The sequence below is a fragment of the Gekko japonicus genome, unplaced genomic scaffold (assembly GCF_001447785.1).
Source record: "Gekko japonicus isolate JY-2015 unplaced genomic scaffold, Gekko_japonicus_V1.1 scaffold324, whole genome shotgun sequence".
NCBI classification, from domain to species: domain Eukaryota; kingdom Metazoa; phylum Chordata; class Lepidosauria; order Squamata; family Gekkonidae; genus Gekko; species Gekko japonicus.
In genome coordinates, this window is record NW_015168056.1 from 1068335 (window position 1) to 1091815 (window position 23481).

A 23481-nucleotide genomic window follows, 5' to 3' on the forward strand; every position below is an offset into this window, starting at 1 on the left:
GCTCTGATCTCGGGCGGCGGCGGTAGAATTTATTTACTTATTTATTTAACCCCCCCTCCTCCCCATGGGAAGCCCACAGCAGCGCTTACATAATTCTCCTGTTCTCCATTTTGTCCTCACAACCACCCTGTGAGGTAGGTGAGGCCTAGAGTGTGTGACTGGCCCAGGGTCTCGCAGCAAGCTTCCATGGCAGAGTGGGAATTCGAACCTGGGTCTCCCAGATTTCAGTCCATCACTGTAACCACAATACCAGGCTGTAAACCTACCTTGGTGGTCAGAAATCTTAGTTCCTTCAATGAAGGAAAAGGGGACACATTTTGTGTGTATCTTAAGGTTTGTTGCCCTCCTGGGAGAGAAGCGATCCTTCAAACAGAAGAGATCCAGACTAGAAAGGGCTGTAAGGGTCAAAACCTTCAATGCTGAGAAAGTCTTTATCCCGTGCTACATCTGTACTCCCAACCCCCTATGGAAATGAGGCATACACACACACCCCAGTTAATTACTCTTAGCACTCCGTGATTGCAAAGGATACATTTACACATCTATCTCCATTGTTGACATATTTTTTTGCTTCACTGTTTCTCCCCCGGAATTAAATCCAAATGACCTTATAAACTTAGCTTGTTATTCCTGTTTGCATCTGTTAAAACATCTTCATGATGTTGCTTGCTAATTTGCTGTTCAACCTCTGCCTTATATGTATGGACTGGTAAATTCCATTTCATTGTATCTGAGGAAGTGTTTGTACACACACAATTAGTTCCAGCCGTCTTGGTCTGAAGCAGTAGAACAAATTTAGTGTCCAGTGGTACCTTTAGGACCAACAAAGGTTTACTCAAGGTATAAGCTTTCGTGTGCTTGCATGCTTTTTCAAATAAAGTGTGCGTGCGCCCAAAAGCTCATACTTTGAATATACGTTTGTTTAGTCACAGTGCCACTGGACTCTACATTTGTTCTACCTTGAATAAAACTTTGTTGGTCTTGAAGGTGCCACTGGACTCAAACATTGTTCCGCTATGTCAGACCAACGTGGCTACCCACCTGGATACACCTACCCCAGGTTTTATGTTTTGTTCCTTGTCCAGCTCACCTACCTATCTCATTCTTCACACTTTCATATCCTAAACACAGTCAGCTTCACAAGATGTTTTCTTGTATGATGTGAGGCAGCATAGGGAGCATGGTGAACATAGGTTTTGGGAGTCTGGAGGCATATAACAGAATGTGAGTTTTACTCCTCAGGGGTAACGGAGCAGTTACCAAATAGCTATCCTTGACACTTAGGTTTTTTTTTGGGGGGGGGGTGATAGACGGGATGGGTGCATATTCCTAACCTTTTCTTGCTCTGTAAATCTCTTTCCGCAGCCCTGTTAAAGACATCCATGACATTCTTGAAGTGACGGTGTTTGATGAAGACGGAGACAAGCCGCCAGACTTCCTTGGAAAAGTTGCCATTCCTCTGCTGTCTGTAAGTTTATCTTTGCTCCGTACATCATTCCTGCCTTGATGGTTTCAATGGGAGATGCCTTCCTCCGGTGGCCAGAGCAACTCGGGCAAGAAAGAAAAACAAGTCTCTGTGATAGATGTGTCTCGGACAATATTTATGGCTCTCCTTATGTTGAAAGGGCGGGTGTGTGTCTTTCAGTCAAACAATGATGAATGGAAAGATAACCCCCCCCCCATGTATCATTGTTTAATCTCTGCTTCGGTTTAACTTTAGGAAACTGATATTTTCATATTATGCTTTTTGCTTTCTTCTCTGCTTTGCTCATTCACTCCTTTGCATATGATGCTGGGAGAGCGATAGCGATTTGACTGCAAAGGGGCGGTCGTGTTTGTTGGAGCAAAATTAAACAAAATTCCTGAAGCCCCTTAAAAGCACAACGATATTTATTTTCATATGACCTTTTTTTGAGCCACAGCTCACTGTCACTTATCTGAAGCAGAGCACCATGGCTCACGAAAACTTATATGGAAATAAATGTTGTTTAAGGTGCCACTGTTTTATTTAGCACTCTCAAACCGTGACAATTAAAATTTCATCTCTTTCCCCCCCTCTTCTAGCCAGTCTTGGCTCAGTCTGTCATTTCTTTTGTCAACTGGAGGGTGAAGACAGATATAATATTTAAAGAGATGCCACGGCTATTTTTTTCTTTTCACTGTCATTTCTTTTGTCAACTGGAAGGCGAAGACAGTGGTAATATTTAAAGAGATGCTGCGGCTATTTTTCCCCCTATGCACTGTCCTTTTTGTCAACTGGAGGGTGAAGACAGATGTAATATTTAAAGAGATGCCACGGCTACTTTTTTCTATTCAGTGTCATTTCTTTTGTCAACTGGAGGGTGAAGGCATACGTAATATTTAAAGAAATGCCACCACTATTTTTTTTTCCCTATTCACAAAGTGAGGAGAGATTCTTCACTGTGTCGCGGTTTTGAGTGATGGATATGTATATTCTTTTCCCCTGAATTAGCTGGAGAATACCTTTCCCCCCTGATTCAGGAAGGCTGCATAGCTATTTTAGGATCTTTTAAAATGATTTTGCAAACATCCATCCTGCAGCTTATGGGGAAAGGGGGAAATAAAGCTTGCAACCATTTTGAAAGCAAGGTGAGGGGCGTCTTGGTGTTTTTCAGGGGCTGGCTGGTCAGCGCAACCTGCAGGGATTTTTGCGTGTCTGTGTCTGCTATAAACTTGCAATTGTTTTGCCCCTAGGCAGTGAAATATACATTTTGTCGACATGGCGTGAGACTGCTTTTCCGTTTATATCATTGATCCGCAGATGTTTCGTATGTCTTCACCATTTACTTGCAGCTATGGGAGAGATTGACTATCTCTTCCTCCTCTCTAGTTTGGACACCAGAGTCGAAGGTGGGGTGATGGAACCATGATTCCCGGTCATGGAAAAGCACTCTTGCAAGCCTTCATGTCAGATTGAAACCAGCTGGGGAAATCTTCCTTTTTCTTTGTAGTTTCCAACCAGATCTGACCTTTTAATTCATTTATTTCCTTCACTGATACCGTGCCTTTCTCCCTAACGGGGTCCCAAAGCAGCTTACGTTTTTCACCTGTCTTCCATTTTATCCTCACAACAATCCTGTGAGGTAGAATAGGCTGAGAGCATGTGACCGTCCCAAGGCCACCCAATAAGCTTCCATGGTGGCATGGGGATTTGAACCCTGGGCTTCTTAGAGCCCTGTCTGATGTTGGAACCCCTAGGTAAAGGTTTCCCTTGCTTGAAAGCCAGTAGAATCTGACTCTAGGGTTGTGGTGCTTATCTCCGTTTCCAAACTGAAGAGCCAGCGCTGTCCGAAGATGTTTCTGTGGTCATGTGGCCGGCATGACTAGACACGGAATGCTGTTACCTTCCCACCGAAGTGGTACCTATTTATCTACTCGCAATTTCTTGCTTTCGAACTGCTAGTTTGGCAGGAGTTGGAACCAGAGACAGGAGCTCACTCCGTCATGCGGCACTCGGGTCTCAAACTGCCGAACTACCGACCTTCCAGCCTGCAGTTCAGCATCTTAACCACTTGAGCCACCGCACCCCTACACCACCCTTATTCATTCCCAGCTGCCTGCTTCCATTTCAGCCACCAACACGGGATGCTTTAAGTTGCTGGTCCTTTTGAGGGTGTCTCTCTTGCCCATTGATGGTTTCCCCACAACATCCCTAACTTTTAGATTCACTGTGGCCCTCTTTCTAGATCCTGTGGTGGTTGGACAACCATTTTGTTTTAATTTTTTTGAATGGTACTCAAAGCCCACTCCATGCGACGAACCGTTCGATGTTTACAGAGGGAGGAACGACTCCTTAACATCTTTTATTCAATTTTTGATGACTCTGTTAATTTCTCCCCGAGTCCTCGTATCCCTGATGTTACTGGATGGGAGCGGCGCGAGCAGCTGGTCTCCCGGAGAGCCAGCGCCTGCCAAATGGCCTGTGCGAGAGGCAGCCGGCTGTGTGGGCTGACAGTCAGAAGATGTTAGGTTCTTGATTTCTTTTTCTCTTGATTTTATAGACATTTGTCAAGAGTCCCTCAGGATTCCTGTAACGAGGCAGGCAGAGAAGGCGGGGAGAGGAGGGGAAGGTGTGTGTGCGTGAGAGAGAGAGACGAGTGTGTGTATGATCCGTTTTATCTCGACTCCATTCTCTCTGGCTTCTCTGAGGTTTAAGACAGAATTATCTTTATCTCAGGAACGGCACATTTGGGGTCTGCCGTGCTGGATCTGGCCCCCAATTAAGTTTACAAGCAGAGATCCAAAGATCTCCTCGTACACACTTGATAAAACATTTGGGCCCTATTTTTGGTGTTGCGTCTGCAAGGGGTCGAGCATGTGTTTTTGCAGCTATCTAGGCTGAGTCCTTGGCTCTGCCCCTTTGACAGATTTCAGGTAGCAGAGATTGGAAAATTCGTCCTTGTTTAACTCCGTTCGCATATGACAACAAATGCCCGTACAATCCGCATGCTCTTTTCTTTTCACACCCGTTGAATAATTCTCATGTTACATTCAGTGCATGCGCAACTGGATGTAGTGTTCAGACCTCACACTTATCCAGGTAATGACTAGCCCATGTTGTGTGAAATGGGACCAATGTCTCATGCGGTAAGCCAGCCTCATATTTTAGGATGCAAGTTGTATTGCATTTTTGATGGGCATTTTGTAAGTACTGAAGACCCACGCTGCCTCAGCTGGGATTTTTCAATAAACTGACGTAGGGATGCCAGACTCTACGTGGAGATCCCCTGGGATTACCAGGTTTGATTCCCCACTCCTCCTCCACATGTAGCTGCTGGTGTGACCTTGGGCCAGTCACAAGTTCTTTCAGAGCCGTTCTCTCAGGAGCAGTTCTCGAAAGAGCTCTCTCAGCCCCACCTACCTCACAGGGTGTCTGTTGTGGGGAGGGGAAGGGAAAGGAGATTGTAAGCTGCTCTGGGACTCTTTCGGGTGGTGAAGGGTGGGGTGTAAATCCAGTCTCTCCTCCTCCTCCTCCTCCTCCTCCTCCTCCTCCTTGCTGTTGGATACTATCTCGGTTGCCTGGAGATCACAACAGGGTTGGATCGTTGCTGTTTTGTGTCATGTCATCCACAGTTGGCTCCGAGCTTGCATTTGAGTCTGACTTGCATCTGGAACCTTCTGACATGAAATTAAAGGGAGGCGTGGGGGAGAAGTCAGGAGGCCATTTTTCTTTGAGACAAGAACAAGGGAAGCCGGCCTCTCTTCCAGAAGGGCCTTGTCTCTTTGGCATCCTGCACTGTATCAATCTCTGACTCTTCCCATTTTGTTAAAATTCTCGAGCGGTCAGTGAGGTTACGGCTTAATAGGTTTAGCATTGGCTGGGCGTAGCAGCGCCATCACTCCCACAAATCCATTTTTCCCTAGGATGCATTTTGTTCTGTCGAGCCGATAGACCCATTAATCCTAGAGAAATCTGGCATGCGGTTAGGTGAGATTTGACATCCCATGGGGTTGCCATTTGTTTCAGCTTGGAAAGTCACTGTGCCGATAATATTTAACATCTTGTGTGTTTAAATATCTTTTCACGGGCATAATCTTGGTGATCCTTGGTTGGTATTATTATCACAGATTGCCAGAGCAAGGAGAGCTGGAATGTATTCCCATCCTTAAGGCCGTTGAGGAGAGATTTGAAATGAAAATTTCAGACCATCGCTGTTGTTTACTTATATTGTGTAGTGGGGTTAACCGCATGGCTAGGCCGCTGCGGTTTGCATAGCATCCTGCACGCTTCACTGCTACACAACAAGGACAAAGGGAAACGGCCCGTGGGCCAACTATGTACACAACTGGGGACACACCCCTAGGTCCCATTGGTGGGTTTGAATCTCCCGCCAACATCCCATTGGTCCCTCCGTGGAGAGACCAGGAGCCTAGTCCCCATTGTTCTTCCAGAGTCAAGCGCTGGCCCCTGGTGGGGGCCAGCGGACACAACAACTTAGCGCATTTTTATCTTCCCAGTCCTCCGGCAGGCTCAGGGTAGCCCCTTCTCCATTTTATCCTTACAACAACCCTGTGAGGGAGGTTAGGTTGAGAACGAGTGAGTGGCCTAACTCAATGAGTTTCATGGGAAACAGCGATTTGAACCTGGGTCATCCTAGACCCAGTCCAGTGCTCTCAGCTCGCACTAACTTCCATTGGCCGTGATACCTGATAAAAGCGTCCTGAAGATGGAGGAGGAGATTGGATTTATACCCCACCCTTCACTACCCAAAGGAGTCTCAGAGCGGCTTACAAACTCCTTTCCCTTCCCCTCCCCACAACAGACACCCTATGAGGTAGGTGGGGCTGAGAGAGCTCTGAGAGAAACTGCTCTTTTTCAAGAACAGCTCTGACAGGACTATGGCCAGGGCCGGCCCCAGCTTATTTTGCACCCTAGGTGGGGATCCCTTCTGGCGCCCCCCCCCACCGGCGCGCCCACCAATTTTCAAAAATAAATGCATTTTAGTAAGAATGAAAAACACAAATAATCAAGAAACTCCCAGAGTACGGGGCCGGGTGCAGTTTGGTGCCCCTAAGGGCCGGCCCGCTCTAGGCGATCGCCTAGTCCGCCTAGTGAGTAAGCCGGCCCTGACTATGGCTTGCCCAAAGTCATCCAGCAGCTGCAAGTGGAGGAGTGGGGGAATCAAACCCGGTTCTCTCAGATTAGAATCAGCACAATGGGGCAATGCCAGCACACCAGTGCCCGCTTACCAGTTCCTCCTGGGGGTTGCCAACTGTGGTTTGGCAACCCTGCTTGGAGGTGAACTGCAGTACAATATCCAGCAATCCGTGACTCCTACCCTATGTACAAACCAGTGAATCTTCGAACAACACATTTTAGTATGGAGGAAGAGGGGTGACCATCAGCAAGCAAAGGACCTCTTCTTTGAACTCCTACCCCCCCCCATTTCTCCCCATCCATAGTTTGCACTAAATTTGTTCCCATTTCCACGGTAGCTACTTTGAATACGGCTGCAATTTCATGCCCTCCAATCTCCTCCAAGTTACCTTTTAAATCTCTGAATGTTTTCATTCCCCCAACTAAGCCTTTTTTTTCGTAAGTGACAGCTTTTATTGTCACTTCTGTTTGGAATTAGCTGGTCCTCTGCCTAGAAAAAATAAAATAAAATAAAGCCAAATGTTTAATCAATACTTAGCCTACCGTGTATAATATGTGCATTTTTGCTGTCCCTTTTTAAAAAAAAAATGAAGGACACCTTCGCAAGGAGCCAAACGGCCTCCAAATTGGTTGGGAAATGACTTTTTTATTTTTTATTTTGCATAGATGTTTAACCCCACGAGGGTGAGCGGACATATTAAAACTTGCCAGCCCATCTGAAATTTGACGTGCAAAGTGGTTTGAGGGAATGAAGGTGTGTCCTTTAAAAAAAAATAAATCACTTGTATGCATTTCCCCCCCCCCCCAAATTAGGGTTATTCAAATCCTGTGTCAACTTTATTTAGCTAGCCAATTGGGGGTGGGTGGGAATGTTCCATTTCTAACATGATTTGGGGTTGTAATATTGCTTTGTGAGTTATTTGTTCCCCCTCCGTTCTGCTATTTGGACAGGAAAGAGCTGTTTACAATGCTAAATAACAGGCGCTAATGATTTTCTGTTGACTGCCTAGATTCCAGGGCAGCTTTTGCTGGCTGGCAGTTGGTCGCGTTTCAGGTTTCTCTGCAATACAGAAGAGCAATAATATCGTTAGGACGGGCCCTGATACTTTTTTAATTATAGCTTTTACCCACCCCCAGCCAATAACACGGCCATTTAGGGCTCTAGCTGTTGGATTTCTCTTAAATCCCATAGAACGTAGGATGAGGCCTGGCCTCCGAATGGAACAGAAGGAGGTGATTAGGGTTGCCAGACTAGGGATGCCAGTCTCCAGGTGGGACCTGGGGATTCCCTGGAATTACAGCTCATCACCAGACTGCAGAGATCAGTTCCCCCTGGAAAAAAAATGGAAGCTTTGGAGAGTGGACTCTGTGGCACTGTGCCCCACTGAGGTCCCTGTCCTCCCCAGGCTCCATCCCCAAATCTCCAGGAGTTTCCCAACCTGGATATGACCAGGGGTCATTTCCTGCAGGAGCGCACAGGAGCGGCGCTCTGGCAGTAAAGAGCCCAGGGGGCGGGCACATGCAACAATCCCCACCCCCTGCTCCCAGCAGCCCTCAGTCAGAGCAAAAGGCAGCCAGGTAAGTTGCAGAGCTCCCCCCGCCCCCCCCGGTCCAAAACAGTCCAGTGGTACCTTTAAGACCAAGTTTTATTCAGGTACAAGCTCTCCCTCTTCTGCGAGGACAGATCTGCAGGTTCCCCCCCCCCAATAGCTAGCAATCCAAAACAGTTCAGTGGAGCCTAAGTGGTGGGTGTTGCCTTCTGACACACTTCCAGTGATGTCAGGGGGTGTGGCACATGCAAATAAGTTATGCTAATGAGCAGTGCTCTTTTTGTAGAAAAAGTCCAGCAGGAACTCATTAGCATAATAGGCCACACCCAGCAACAGGAACTCATTAGCATATTGTGCCACACCCCTGACAGCACAGCTCATTAGCACATTAGGCCGCACCCCCATGTTACCAGAAGTGTGGTCATCCAGCCACACCTACCTTTTGCTTGTTATTCTGTTTACCTTGTTTGTTGTCAAAACCCAGGGCCTTTTTTTGTGGAAGGAACTCCTTTGCATGTTAGGCCACACCCCCCTAATGTAGCCAATCCTAAAGAGTTTCTACTGTTGGGGGTGGCCTATTATGCTAATGAGTTCCTGCTGGGCGTGGCCAACTCGGGAGCCAGCCGGAACTCTGGTCCTGTGCGTTCCTGCCCAAATATAGCCCTGCACCTCTTTTTCTACGAAATGACCCCTGGATATGACAATCCTAACATCCAACCCTTCCCAGTGGCCGGGGGGACCTGGCAGTCCTACGACAGGCTGAAGTTGGGTTGCCAGCTCCAGGTTGGGAAATACCTGGCGATTTTGAGGTGGAGCCTGAAGAGGGCGGGTTTTAGGAAGGGGAGGGACTTCGCAATGCCATAGAACCCACCTTCCAAAGGAACCATTTTCTCCAGGTGAACTGATGCTTGGCAAACAGTAGTAACCCCAGGAGATCTCCAGCCTTCACCTGAAGTTTGGCAGCTACAGGCCAAATGATGGGGGCGGGTTCCACCCCCCCCCAAGGCTTTAATGTAATAAAACTCCCTGAAAATCAAAGCAGTAGAACGTCAAACGGAGCGGATTTAACGGAGTGGGTTTTCGAATGATGGGGAATCGTTCGTTTAGGGGCGTTTTGAAAATTGTCATCTTTCGCCTGCCAGGGGAGGTGGTACAGTTCTCGATGTTTGAAAAAAGCAAAGAACATTTTGCAGGACTCGTCACATCCTGAACATTCCCTGTCTGAACTGCTGCCTTCGGGCAGAAGATACAGGACAATTAAAGCAAGGACAAATAGATTTTAAAAATAGTTTTTATTCGAGAGCTATTATTGCCTTAAATGCTGTATGAAATTGGAATTTGGGTGACATTGGTGGGTTTAAGTTGTCATGTGAACCTTAAGGGAGTTATGGGGCAGTAGTGAATGGTGTGTGAGTGCATGTGAATATTGTTGTAGATCACCGAAATGATTGCATCTTTAATTTCGTTGTACTATGTACACCCTTTCGGCCGCCTCTGTGTTCTGCCACGTCATCCTGTGGCATGTTAGGAGCATCCTTTTCTTCTCTGGACGGGTGTAACACACTCCATAAGGTTCGGATTCCAAACCCAGTGCAAATAGGTCAGGATCCACACAGTGTTAATTACACAGATTTGCTTAGGGGTGACAGGTCACCATAGGGTTGCCATCCCCCAGGTGGGGGCTGGAGATCTCTTGGGATTACGGCTGCTCTCCAGGCGACATAGATTGCTGCTCGTTTGTTTATTCCACTTCCCCTGGAGAAAAAATGTCTGCTTTCGAAGATAGACTGTACGGCATTATACCCTGCCAAGGTCTCTTCCCTCCCAAACCCCACCCTCAAATCTCCAGGTATTTTCAAACCCGAAGTTGGCAACGCTAGGTCTCCTGCTTTGGCGGGAGACCACCTGCGTCTCCCCCCCACCCGAGCTTCTAGCTTCCTTTCTGTGGAGCAGTGGGAACGAAATAGGAAAATTCGGAATCATGTCAACGCTGGTTATAATGGCCTTTCACTCTTCCATTGGTTGCGGGCCTTGGCTGGGAGCCCTAGAAGGGCTTCATATCTGGCTGGTATCCTCAGCGTAAAAAGTGCATGCTTACTCTGAAGTAAACGCTATTGATTTCAGTAGGGCATTCTTGGGTGTTTGTCAGTGTTTAAATGTCTCCCCCCCCCAATCGAACGATTGCTTTGTTAAATGAAGTTTAACACCCCTGTTCCTGGAACGCTCTCGCACTTGTTAAGAAATCCCGTTTATGTCAACAGAAGCGATCGATGCCTTTTTATTGAGTCCCTTTTTTCATTCCGTGTTCTTTTCCAGATAAGAAATGGACAGCAAAGCTGCTACGTTTTGAAGAATAAAGACTTGGAACTTCCTTCGAAAGGAGTGATCCATTTGGAACTTGACGTCTTATTTAATCCTGTAAGTCTGAGTGTGTTAAGAGCTTGTTCTTTCCCGTCTCTCTTCCCTTCTAGATTTTTAAGCTTTTAGTGCTTCAAGTAATGTGTGTGTGTTTGTGTGTAAAACACAAATGTGTAGTCCCTCAGTAGGGTTTCCAGCTCCAGGGTAGGAAACAGGGGTCTATTCAGGGGGATCGCGGGGGATCACCATTCCCCCGGGTGAGGTGTGGGGGAGGGGCACACGATGAAGCCCCACCCCCTGCTTCCGGTCGGGGTAAAATGGCAATTTGACGCACCCTGTAAGTGCTCAGGGTGGACGGGTGTTCCTTACAGCAGTTTGGACTGTATTTTGGTCCCAACGCGGCTTCCCCCAGGCAGGGGGAATGACTGGCAGGCATCAAGACCCAAGAGAGAGTTGAGATTGGTGTGATCAAGTCTCAGAGGAGGCTTGTATTACACTTTGAGCCCCTCTCCCGAAGCGGGCGAGTGCATTCAGGGTGTGTGGCCTTATGACACACTTCCGGTGATGTCGAGGGTTGTGGCATATGCTAATGAGTTATGCTAATGAGTCCCCCTAGCTCTTTTTCTATGAAACAACCCCTGGTAGGAATACCTGGAATTTGGGGGGGGGCGGAGCCTGAGTAGGCTGGGCTTCAATAGGATCCAATGCCACAGAGTCCACCCTTCAAAGCAGCCATTTTCTCCAGGTGGACTGATCTCTGTCAGCTGAAGGTCAGTTGTAATAGCAGGAGACCTCCAGACACTACCTGGAGCTTGGCAACCCAACCTATCAGAGATAAGTCGATTTAAGTCCTAACTTAGGATAGGTACCCTTCAGGGAAAGGCTGGCTGTTCAGGATTTTGGTGCATTCCAGAAAAGGATATTCAGGACTTTTTGGACTGGATGTGTCAAGCTTGGTTTGCCAGCTCAGGTTTGGGAAATATCCGGAGATTTCGGGGCACAGGCTCTAGAGGGCAGAGGTAGGGGAGAAAAAAGAAGAAGAGGAGGAGGAGGAGGAGGAGGAAGAGAGCTCTTGACAGAAACTGCTCTTTTTCAAGGACAGCTCTTATCAGAACTATGGCTTGTCCAAGGTTATCTGGCAGCTACAAGTGGAGGAGTGGGGAATCAAACCCGGTTCTCCCAGTTTAGAGTCCGCACACTTAACCACGACACCAAAGGGTCACACATGAAGCTGCCCTCTACTGAATCAGACCTTTGGTCGATCAAAGTCAGTACTGTCTCCTCCGATCAGCAGCAGCTGCCCGACGTCTCAGGCTGAGGTCTTTCTCATCACCTTCCACCCTGTCCTTTTGAACTGGAGATGCCAGGGACCTTCTGCAGGCTGAGCAGATGCTCTACCACTGAGCCATTTATTTATTTATTTATTTATTTAATTTATTTAAATTTATAACCCGCCCTCCCCGCAAACGGGCTCAGGGCGGCATACAGATGGGGCCAATGCCCAGTACATAAAACATTAAAACTGCATTTAAAAATTGCCTGAGACCTGATCTCTGTAGTCTGGAGAATCTGGGATATCTCCAGGTCCCATCTGGAGGTTGGTAAGCCTACTGGTAACCAATGCTCTCTCTAAGCTGTGGAGTCTTGTGAGCAAAAATTCTACTTTGTGAGCTACTGGCATGAAAGTCATGAGCGAGCTATTTGGCTACTGCGTAAATTAGTTTGCCCCGGAGCCATCCTTCCTGAGCTAACGCAAGGATGAGTGAGCCGGAAGCTAAAAAACTGTGAGCTAGCTCACACTAACTCAGCTTAGAGGGAACACTGCTGGTAACCTATGCTGGAGTTTATTTATTGTATTCATTCACTTAAAACCTTCTTATGCTGCCTCTCTAGCCAATTAGGGTCTACAAGGCGGCGAACATTATTCTGCTTAAACAGAAATACAGTTAAAATGATACAATTCAGTATAAAATTATGTTCCCTCTTTCTTTCAGGTGAAAGCCAGCCTTCGGACCTTTTTGCCCCGTGAGAGGCGGTTTCTGGAAGACAACCGCAAGTTTTCAAAGAAGGTAGGCTCGTCTTTAGGAACGGCCTGCCTTGTCTTTTTGTATGCATGGGGGGGGGACCGGGTTCAGCAGCTTGGCGTGAACTTTGCAGAATGGTGGGGGAGCGGGCTGGAATGGGCGTTCAGACATCACCGACAGACTCCAGTTTGTGCGTGACAAGAATAAGTCTGCCTTATCCTCAGGCCGGTGGGCCCCTCCTGCACCCCTCCCCTGCAGAGGAGAGACTGAAAACATGAAAGAATATGGAATCCTGGTTCACGGGCCTGAAAGAAACGGCAGTTTGCTAGAACGCTGTGATGTGCACGTCCCAGAAATCTGTGATTCCTTTCAAAACTGGATGTCTTCCATCTCTGTCCTGCACAGGCAGGGAAGGGGAGAGGGTTAGGGTGCTCAGAAGCCAAGTTTGTGTTTGTCGCAAACAAACCAGAGTTTTTATTAATGGTCAACAAGATTAGATGATTTTATGATCCCCCCAGAACCATTCTGTGTTTCAGAGCAAGAAATTTCCTTTTGGTCCATTACTCATGTGTTGGGTTATTCATTAAGAAATTAGTTCGAGTTGATATATTTGGTTACTTCTATTTGGTATTGGAGGTATGAAATGAGCAAAAACTTCCCTCTGAGTTTTAAAAGCCCCCCCCTTTCTGGGCAGAAAATAGGCAGGAAGGGGGGGGAAGTCAGTCCAATCGCTTTCCAGACTTACCTCAGCCCACCTTCATACAAAAGCTAACAGGTCTAAACTACAGGTGTCGAACTCATTTGTACCCCTTCTTTAGAATAAGAAGAAGAGATTGGATTTATACCCTGCCCTTCTTTCGGAGTATCAGAGTGGCTTGCAAACTCCTTCCCCTTCCCCTCCCCACAGCAGACACCCTGTGAGGGAGGTGGGGCTGAGAGAGCTCTGAGAGAAACTGCTCTTTTTCAAGAACAGCTCTTATCCGAACTATGGCTTGCCCAAGGTCATCCAGCAGCTGCGAGTGGAGGAGTGGGAAATCAAACCCAGTTCTCCCAGATAAGAGTCCCGCGCACTTAACCACTATACCAAACTGGCAGGGAAGAGAGGTTCCGAGGAATTAAATACTAAAGAGGCTTCAGGAAGGAAAATCCTGGAGACTTCTAGAAAAGCTTCTCTGACCTGGCCTGACCTGGTCAGTGGGTGGGGGGAAAAGTGGTGATAAAACTCAGGGGACTGCGATCCATTTTTAATAACTGCCCCCTCCTTTGGAAACAATGGAGGATGGGGGGATGTTCTTTAGGGGGCCATAGAATTGGACATCCTGATACAATCTTTTTTAAACTGGGGGGGGGTTGAGGAGAGGCACCAGCAGCTATGCGGCAAATTTGGTCCATCTACCTCAAAAGCAGCTCCTCCAGAGCCCCAGCTCGATTCTCCATTATAGCCTATGGGGACCATTGACTATAATGGTCCCCATAGGGTATAATGGAGCTGAAAATTCAGGAGACCCGAATATTTCCCAAATCCAAATATCATACCAGTATTGGGATTCATGAAATAGTGATATTTTTCGGGTTTAATATACCCAAACTTGAAAAATATTTTTTCTTTTTTGCACACACCCGTTTATAACTTTGGATGCTGGTAGTGGTTCTCTGTACCACACAGACCTCAGCCTTCTTGGACACACTTTTTAAAAAGAAGTGGCAAGTAGCTGTTTCTCCAGGGGTGTAGAAGGCAGTAAACTCTTCTCGTGGTGACCAGGCACTGGGCGGTGGGAGACACAGAGGCAAGGCCTCAGAACCTGGAAGGAAAGCTGGGAGTCCTGACCCTCCTGGCAGGCAGTTCCTACAAAGGACAGGTGGTGGCGGCAGGTTACTGGAGAGAAAGAGAAAAGCCTCTCCAGGTGCTGGGAAAACCACGGAGGGCAGGGTGGAACAGGGCCTGCAGGCCACAGCAGGACTATTCCACCACAGTTATATTTACCCTTTGTCGATAGATCAAGATGGGTACCTGTTAGTCTGTCTGTAGCAATAGAAGAACAAAATTCAAGTCCAAGTAAGCACCTTAAAGACCAACAAGGGGCCGTAGCTCAGTGGTAGAGCATCTGCTTGGCATGCACAAGGTCCCAGGTTCAATCCACACCATCTCCGGTTAAAAAGACCAGGCAGTAGGCAATGTGAAGGACCTCTGCCTGAGACCCTGGAGAGCTGGTGCCAGGCTAACTAGACAATACTGACCATGATGGTCCAATAGAAAAGAGTTCGGTGTATAGCAAGAGTCAGGGCAGGAACACACAGGAACGGAGTTCCGGCTGGCTCCCAAGTTGGCCACGCCCAGCAGGAACTCATTAGCATAATAGGCCACACCCAACAGCAGAAACTCATTAGGATTGGCTACATTAGGGGTGTGTGGCCTAACATGCAAAGGAGTCCCTGCTACAAAAAAGCCCTGGGTTTTGACAACAAACAAGGTAAACAGAATAACAAGCAAAAGGTGGGTGTGGCTGGATAACCACACTTCTGGTAACATGGGGGTGTGACCTACTGTGGTAATGAGCTGTGCTGTCGGGGGTGTGGCCTAATATGCTAATGCATTTCTGGTGTTGGGTGTGGCCTATTATGCTAATGAGTTCCTGCTGGGCTTTTTCTACAAAAAGAGCCCTGGAAGAGTCCAGTGGCACCTTAAAGACTAACAAAATTTGTGGCAGAGTAGGAGCTTTCGTGAGTCACTGCTCACTTCTTCAGTTATCTCATGAAAGCTCCTCCCCTGCCACAGATTTTGTTAGTCTTTAAGATGCCACTGGACTCTTGCTCTTTTTTTTTTTTTACCCTTTGTTGGCTTGTTAAGAGCCAACATGACCAGCCCCTGTCTTCAGCATATGGAGGGCACGGTGGCAGGGAAGCCAACCGCAGAGCAGTCTCTGCTCAAGCAAAAACCAGCATCCATACTTTTTGTGCCTGTCCCTGGGTAAAAGTCAGAATTCACTTCTTAGCTGGGGGTAGAGGGAAAACGTGGCAGCAACAGAACCAGCAAATTACTACAGCTTGCTATATTTGGGAGCTGTAGCAACCACTTTGAGAATGCGCTATGCAAAGGGGAAAGGTGGTTCTTCCCCCCAAAGCCATAACTTGGAAAGTCGAATAAGAAGGGATCCTGTGCCAGAAGATCGGATTGGGCCACATAGAAATCCTTATCAGTTGACGTTGCGATTAAATTTTTGGTTAGGGTTGCCAAATGGGGTCAGGGGGCGGGGAAATCCCCGCTTTGGAAGCCCGATTTCCGCCACGGCGGAATTGGGCCCCAGGGGGAACTCCGCCCCCCAAAGCTGCGTCACTGGAGGTGACCCAGCCACGTTGCTGACGTTGGGGGCGTGGTCCAGCTCGTCAGGGGGAAAACATATGGTTTCCCCCCCAACGAGCTGGGCCACGCCCCCAACATAAGCCATGTTACACGTCCCTACCGGTGACGTGCTGGCGGCGCGCACGCGCATACGGAGCTGGCTCCCGGACTCGTCTGAGCCTCCCCCGCCAGTGAGTTTGCCAGACTTGGCAACCCTACGCTTGGTCCTCTTTTTTGTCTTCCGGCATTTCAAAAAGGATGACATGGGAAGAGCAGGGAAGCTGTTGAGAGGTTCAAAATGGAAAAGTGCATTCCCAAAGACCAAAAACAGTGATCAGTGCATAAGAGCCTTTATTACCACATAGACAGATGGTCTTATTTCTTAGGGACGTAAGCTTTGGTCTAATTTTATAAAATCTCTTCCCCTCCACCTGGTGCCTCGTGTCCATCAGATCTTAGCGAGAAACGTGGAACGTGTGAAAAGAATCACGATGGCGGTGTGGAACACAATACAGTTTCTCCGGAGCTGCTTTCTCTGGGAGTCTCCGTTCAGAAGTGTGGTTGCATTTGTGGTGAGTAGATGACTTTGCACAGAATTCAGTGGATTTTGAAAAGGTTCCGGTAAAAGCTAGTGAAGTATCTTGATATGTGCAGTGTGCATGTTGCAGGGGGTGTGTGTCAGAATGTGTGTTACACAGGATCCGAGTGCCTCCGCCAAACCCAAGGTCTGAAGGTGAAACACAAGTTGCATTCGTATTGCAGCCCAATCACTTTAGCCTGCTGAGGACTGAGCCGGCCCTCATCTGCATAGCCCCACCCCTTTATTTACATACCCATGTTCTGGAAATGATATAAGAAAATGATGGGATCTTGGTCTTTTGAGAGGATGGCAAACAGAGAGTGAATGTTGTTGGGATACACCTATTTTTGTTTATATAGCATCTCAAAGTGATACAGAAATTATCTTGTTGGCTTTCACGGCCGGAGTTCATTAGTTGCTGTAGATTTTCCGGGTTGTGTGGCTATGGTCTTGACATTGTAGAACCTGACATTTCGCCAGTAGCTGTGACTGGCATCCTCAGAGATATAACGCAGAAAGATGGAGTACTCTCTGGCTGATTTCGCACTAGAGCTGCCTCGATGTTGCGCCGCCGTTTGCCCCGATACTATTGGTCAATTTCACACCCGAAGCCGCGGGGCTGCATTTTGACCTGCGGCTTCGCCCGATTTCCCCTGCAGTTTCGTGATCATGTTTTTTGAGGATCATGAAACTTTGGAGGAAATTGGGTGAAGCCGCGGGTCAAATGCAGCCCCACGGCTTCGGGTGTGAAATTGACCAATAGTATTGGGGCAAACGGCGGTGCAACATCGAGGCAGCTCTAGTGCGAAATCAGCCTCTGTGTCGAGGTGAGAAGAAAAATGGTAGGCAGGTAATTTTTATCTACTCCAGAAGGTGGGGTAGGGCTGAGTCATTATCTTGTAGGAGTTCCCCGGGCTATGAACATGCTAATGGTGGAGCTTTCCTGAGGAGGTTCTTTTGTATATGGATTGTTTCCTGAGGAGGTTTCCTGTTTCCTGAGGAGGTTCTTTTGTATGTGGATTGGCTGTTGAAATTCTAATCTTATCTGTAGTGCTATAGTCAGATATACAGCATTTTGTGTTTTTCAGGACAGGAAACCATGCCCTATTTATTTTTAAAGTCTCTTCTTTCATGTTGAAATTGTGTTTATGTTTATTAATTTCAATGGCTTCCCTGTGTAATCTGACATGGTAATTGGAAGTGTTGTCCAGCCTTTCAGTGTCTTGGAACAAAATACTGTGTCCTGTTTGAGTTAGGCTATGTTCAGCCACTGCTGATTTTTCAGGTTGGCCCAGTCTGCAGTGTCTTTCATGTTCTTTTATTCTTGTCTGAATGCTACACTGTGTGGTCCCGATGTAAACTTGTCCACAACTGCATGGTATGCGGTATACTCCTGCAGAAGTGAGGGGGTCTCTTCTGTCTGATCGTAGCATCTGTTGTATTTTTCTGGTGGGTCTGAATACTATTTGTAGGTTGTGTTTTTACATCACTTTTCCCAACTAATCAGTGATTCCTTTGAGGTATGGCAAAAACACTTTTCCTGGGAAGACTGTTTTTCCTCAGTTGTTTGTTTTACCTTTGGTTTAATCGTTCTTCTGATTTCATTCTTGGAGTAGCCATTTGCTTGAAGTGCATGATTTAGATGATTTAGTTCGTCATTGAGAAAGTGCGGTTCAAATATCCGTCTTGCACGGTCTACTAATGTTTTGATTATACCTCTTTTTTGCCGAGGGTGGTGATTGTAGTTTTTGTGTAAATAACGGTTCGTATGAGTTGGTTTTCTGTAGACCTTGTGACCTAATTGAAGGTTAGTTTTGCGGATGACCATGATATCTAGAAATGGGAGTTTACCCTCAACTTCTTTTTCCATGGTGAATTTTATATTGGGATGGATGTTGTTGAGATGGTCTAAAAACTCCATCAGTTCTACTTCACCATTGCTCCAAATGATAGAGGTATCATCTGTGTACCGGAACCAGACTATCGGTTTGTGGGGGTGCAGATTCTAAAGCTGTTCCCCCCCCCCAATGTTCCATATAGAAGTTTGCTATAACTGGGCTGAGAGAGATTCCCATGGCAACCCCATCCATCTGTTCATAGAATTCGTTATCCCATTGGAAGTAACTGGTTGTCACACAATGGTGGAATAAGGCTGTTATGTCATCTGGATAAATCTGATTAACAAGCGCGAGTGTGTCTTTTACCGGAACCTTGGTAAAAAGAGATGTCACTTCAAAACTGACGAGTATGTCCTGTGAGTTAAGTTTCAGAGAACTGATTTTGTTGATGAAATGTGTTGAATCTTTGATGTATGTTGTGTTTTTTCCAATGTGGTTCTGTAGAAGATTGGCCAGGTATTTAGCAAATTCATATGTTGGGGAACCAATGGCACTCACGATGGGTCGGAGTGAAACTGAGTCCTTATGAATTTTAGGGAGTCCCTATAGTTGTGGTAGCTGTGCTTCTGCCTTGCATAGTTTTTTGTGTGTGTCGGGATGAAGTGAGGGATTCCTGATCAGTGAGCTTGTTCATCTGGCAATTTTGCAGAGAGTACTCCATCTTTCTGTGTTATACCTCTGAGGATGCCAGTCACAGCTACTGGCGAAACATCAGGTCCTACAGGGCCAAGACCACGGCCACACAACCCAGAAAATCTAAAGCAACTAATGATACAGAAATTCTTTTGAATCTTGCTGTTTTATCTGTCATAGATTCCATGACATGGTTATACATGTATCCATTGTTAGTGATATTTTTGCTGTCAACAACTTAATTAACCGTGGTGATGACTTCCAAAAATTTCAGCTCCGGTTTTTGCTTTGATTTAACAAACAACACTAGTCCTCGTGATTTTGGGGAAATTTCACATGCGGGAGCTGTGTACAGTCTCGGTCTCAGAATAAAAATTCCAATCTTGGCCTGATGGGATTTCCAGACCCAGTTCCACGCTAGTGTAAAGGTGACAGATGGATCTTCTGTGAGCGGGTTTGGGAAGAAGAGGCTGTAAAGCCAAAATGGGAAAGGGGAAAGCCCGTGTTCAGAGCAAGGCTGGCTTTTAGAAGCCCCAAGTTCCTCTTTGGTATGTCAAGGGGCACATGAGTGAGCACCAGAATGTTGGGGCGCAACTTGCTTCATGCTTTGTGCATTGGAGGATACTAGGATTGTGTGCACTGCATGATAGTGGGCAATCACAGACGATCTGACCAATCTGATATTGGGTGCAGCATGAAAGTCCCTGAATAAATACCGAAAGCATGTTTCTAGTCCACATGGCTATGGAGATAAATTGGAAACTGAACTGATAATGTCTGGTGAACACAGACGAACTCAGGATAAGGTTTCCAACGTGTGCTGCTTTCTCACCTCACACAGTTCCCTCTTCCTCTTGATGGCTGCAGAAATAAATTATGCCACCTCATCCAAAATGGGGCAATCGGCTTAGTTTCCTTCAAAAGGGGGTCCACACATTTTGAAACCCATGCTCTCAATCTGAATTGACTTTGGCCTATTTCTCACTGAACTGGGGTGCAATGTCGGGACCTAATTGCTTCAGGCTGCTAGTTAGGGGGCTGTTATAGTTTTAATGTCCCTCCAATTAAAAAAAAAATCAAAATCCTCAGTTTAGAAAACTAGCCTCTCAGGGGAAGCTTTGCTAACTCCTGAGAGGCTGGTTTTCCAAGTGCAGGGAGTCAGATTCTTCTTTTTCTTTTTAAATAAAGGAGCACTCGATTAAGCCAGCCCCTACCTTGCAGTGACTAATGAGTTTTCCTGAAAATGTTTTAACCTGCTCTCCTGGTGCTGTTTTTCCTCCTTCCGGTTAATTAGGTCAACACTCACCCTAGCTACCTTCTTGCCTACAATATGCAAAGAAAACAAATGCACCATTGAGTCACACCTGACTCATGGAGACCCTTCACGGGGCGTTCCAGGCAAGAGACAAGCAGAGGTGGTTTGCCATTGCCTCCCTCTGCCAATGCTCCCTATAAACTGTGGAGTCTTGTGATAAAAAAAATCTACTTTGTGAGCTACTGGCATTAAAGGTCATGGCCCCACTGGTGTACCTCCTGATGGCACCTGGTATTTTTGGCCACTGTGTGACAGAGTGTTGGACTAGATGGGCCTTTGGCCTGATCCAACACTGGCGTCTCTTATGTTCTTAAAGTTGTGAGTGAGTGATTTGGCCAGTTTGGTGTAGTGGTGGCGGCCCCTACCTGGTGGAACGAGCTCCCGGGTGAGATCCGGGCCCTGCGGGACCTGATGCAGTTCCGCAGGGCCTGCAAGACGGAGCTCTTCCACCAGGCTTTCAAGTAGGGGCCGCCGCCCTCCGCCCCCCTCGTATATTACCATCAGTGGGGGTGGAAGAGGCCCTTGGAAATGGAAGGTAACATCAGAAGTACTGGATCCTTGAACTCCTTAAACATCTAGACCATCTGAAGGACTGTGTGAAAACATCGAATGACCGTGGGGAACCTCTAGATAGGACCACCATCATCTTTCTTGGAGCTTTTAGATGTGAAGTGTCTTAGTATTTTTTTAAATTGTAAATTGTAAATTTAAATTTAACTATGTAGTTCGAATGGTTTTAAATGTATATTTATTCTTAATATTGAGAACTTTGTTGTATTGTTTGTAATATTTCTTGTTTGTTAGCCGCCCTGAGCCCTACGGGGGAGGGCGGGATATAAGTTCAATAAATAAATAAATAAATAAATAAATAAATATATCAACCAATGGAATTACATGTCCAGAAGCATTATAGCGAGCATTAATATTGTATAGTAAAGCTTTTTATTGGTGAAATGTGAAAAGTTTTATATTAACAAGTATAAACCTGTACTTCTACATAAATTGCTTTAGATGGATGTATCCACAACAGTGCCTATAGGAGTTATGCACTGTGTCCTCTATAATGTGTAATAGTAGTTGCTATGAATCACAATTCTCTATTCCTGTTCTTGTTTCTGATGTTTAATTATGAGTGTAAATTAGAGGTAGTTATTAGTGTGTATGAACAAATGGTACAAAAATCTGTGAGCTGTAGGCTAAAAAACTGTGAACTAACTCACACTAACTTAGCTTAGGGGGAACACTGGTAGCAGCCCCAGTCTCCCTTAGCAGTTGCCCATCCAAATACTGACTCTGGCCAACCCTGCTTAGCTCCCAGGCCTTGGATAGTTTGGGCCAGGGGTCATTTCCTGCAGTAGCGCACAGAAGCAGAGCTCTGGCAATTCACTTTTATGGTTTATATTGCTGGCTATGCGCTGTAACAATAAAATTCATTCATTCAGAGCTCTGGCAGTAAAGAGCCCAGGGGGCAGGCACATGCAACAAGCCCCGCCCCCTGCTCCCAGCAGCCCCGGGCCACAAGGAGCAAGAAGCAGCCAGGTAAGTTGCAGAGCCCCCCACCCCCCAGATAGCAATCCAAAACAGTCCAGTGGCACCTTTAAGGCCAAGGTGTATTCAGGTAGAAGCTCTCCCTCCTCTGTGAAGGCAGATCTGCATGCCCCCCCCAATAGCTAGCAATCCAAAACAGTCCAGTGGAGCCTGAGCGGTGGGTGTTGCCTTCTGACACACTTCCAGTGATGTCAGGGGGTGTGGCATATGCAAATAAGTTACGCTAATGAGTTATGCTAATGATCTCCTGCACCTCTTTTTCTACGAAATGACCCCAGGTCTGGGCTATTGGCTCTGCTGCCAAACTGCATGGCCGCCCCCCAATCATGACCAGCCCCTTTCTTTAGTACGCGGAGGGCTTGGTGGCAGAGAAGCCAACCAGGAAATGATTCTGGATTGATATAACTGGGTCAGCAAAAAGACCGTTTCCGTTCCAGCCCCAAGTTTCAGCAAAACTTGCCTTTTGGGCCGTAAACCGACCGCACCCTCTGGCTTTAGGGTCTCCGGGTGTGCCGCTTTTCGGAAACCGGCAGTTTCTCCTCCTTTCAGCCTTACTTGGCAGCAGCTGTGATCGGAAAAAGGATGGTCAGCAAGAACTGGCTGCCAAATTAACCCCCTTCCCCTTTTAAACTCCCACGGCAAATCTCTCCCTCCAAAACATACCGAAATGCGGAGAGTGCAAACCCTGGATGGGATCCACGGAGGCACTTTAGACACTCTCACTGGGGTGTTTTGACTTTTGAAATGTTCGAACACCAGACCCCCCGTGCTGTAGAGCAGGCTGCTTATGGAACTTCGTCCCTCCCCCCCACCCTTTTTAACAACAGTGGGATTTGGAAATGTCTTTTGGCTGCATTTAATCCAAACACACCTTTCCGTCCCTTAGCAGACCTCTGACAGTGGCACTTCTGCATATCTGCGGCATAATTTTATCGATTTATTTACTTTAGTTATACCCTGTCTTTCCCCACAATGGGGACCAAAAGCAGCTTACATCCCGCTCCCTTCCATTTTACCCTCACAGTAACCCTGCGAGGTAGGTTAGGCTGAGAATGAGTCACCCAGCGAGCTTTCATGGCAGAGTGTGGATTCGAACCAGCCTTTTCCAGATCCTCTAACCTCAACGCTTGTGTCTGCTTTCACCCTAACGAGGGGGGAGAAGCAGAGTAGACAGCTGCTGAAGAAACACAAGAAGAGGAGGAGGAGGAGATTGGATTTATACTTCGCCCTTCAGCTGAGAGAGCTCTTTCGAGAATTGCTCTTGAGAGAACAGCACTGAGAGAACTTGTGACTGACCGAAGGTCACACCAGCAGCTGCAAGTGGAAGAGGGGGGAATCAAACCCGGTTCTCCCAGGTTAGCGTTCGCGCTCCTAACCACTACACCAAACTGGCTCTCAAAGCTTTTTTGGAGGGGGCAGATCTCTGTGTTATGAAAAGGCTACAGTGACTTCAGTTTGGTAGTTGAGTATGCCCATTGCCTGTCCAAAGCCCCTGGTTTGATTTTCAGCACTCTCAAGTAGGATGGCAAGTTGCAGTCACTTGGTGCCCTTTTCTAAAGGTGTTTAATTTCCTTTTAAATGATGTAATTCTGTGAGGCTGCAATTTGATGGGGGGG

The 23481-nt window shown here is 46.9% G+C and overlaps 1 protein-coding gene across 1 annotated transcript in view; it reads left to right on the top strand.

Moving 5' to 3' along the window:
- Window positions 1–23481, top strand: part of MCTP2 (multiple C2 domains, transmembrane 2) — a 225126-nt gene that overhangs the window by 122494 nt on the left and 79151 nt on the right. Inside the window, exons 14-17 of the mRNA XM_015414496.1 lie at window positions 1366–1468; window positions 10486–10587; window positions 12522–12596; window positions 16344–16463. Coding sequence (XP_015269982.1) covers window positions 1366–1468; window positions 10486–10587; window positions 12522–12596; window positions 16344–16463 — 400 coding nt within the window. The remainder of the gene's footprint in view (window positions 1–1365; window positions 1469–10485; window positions 10588–12521; window positions 12597–16343; window positions 16464–23481) is intronic.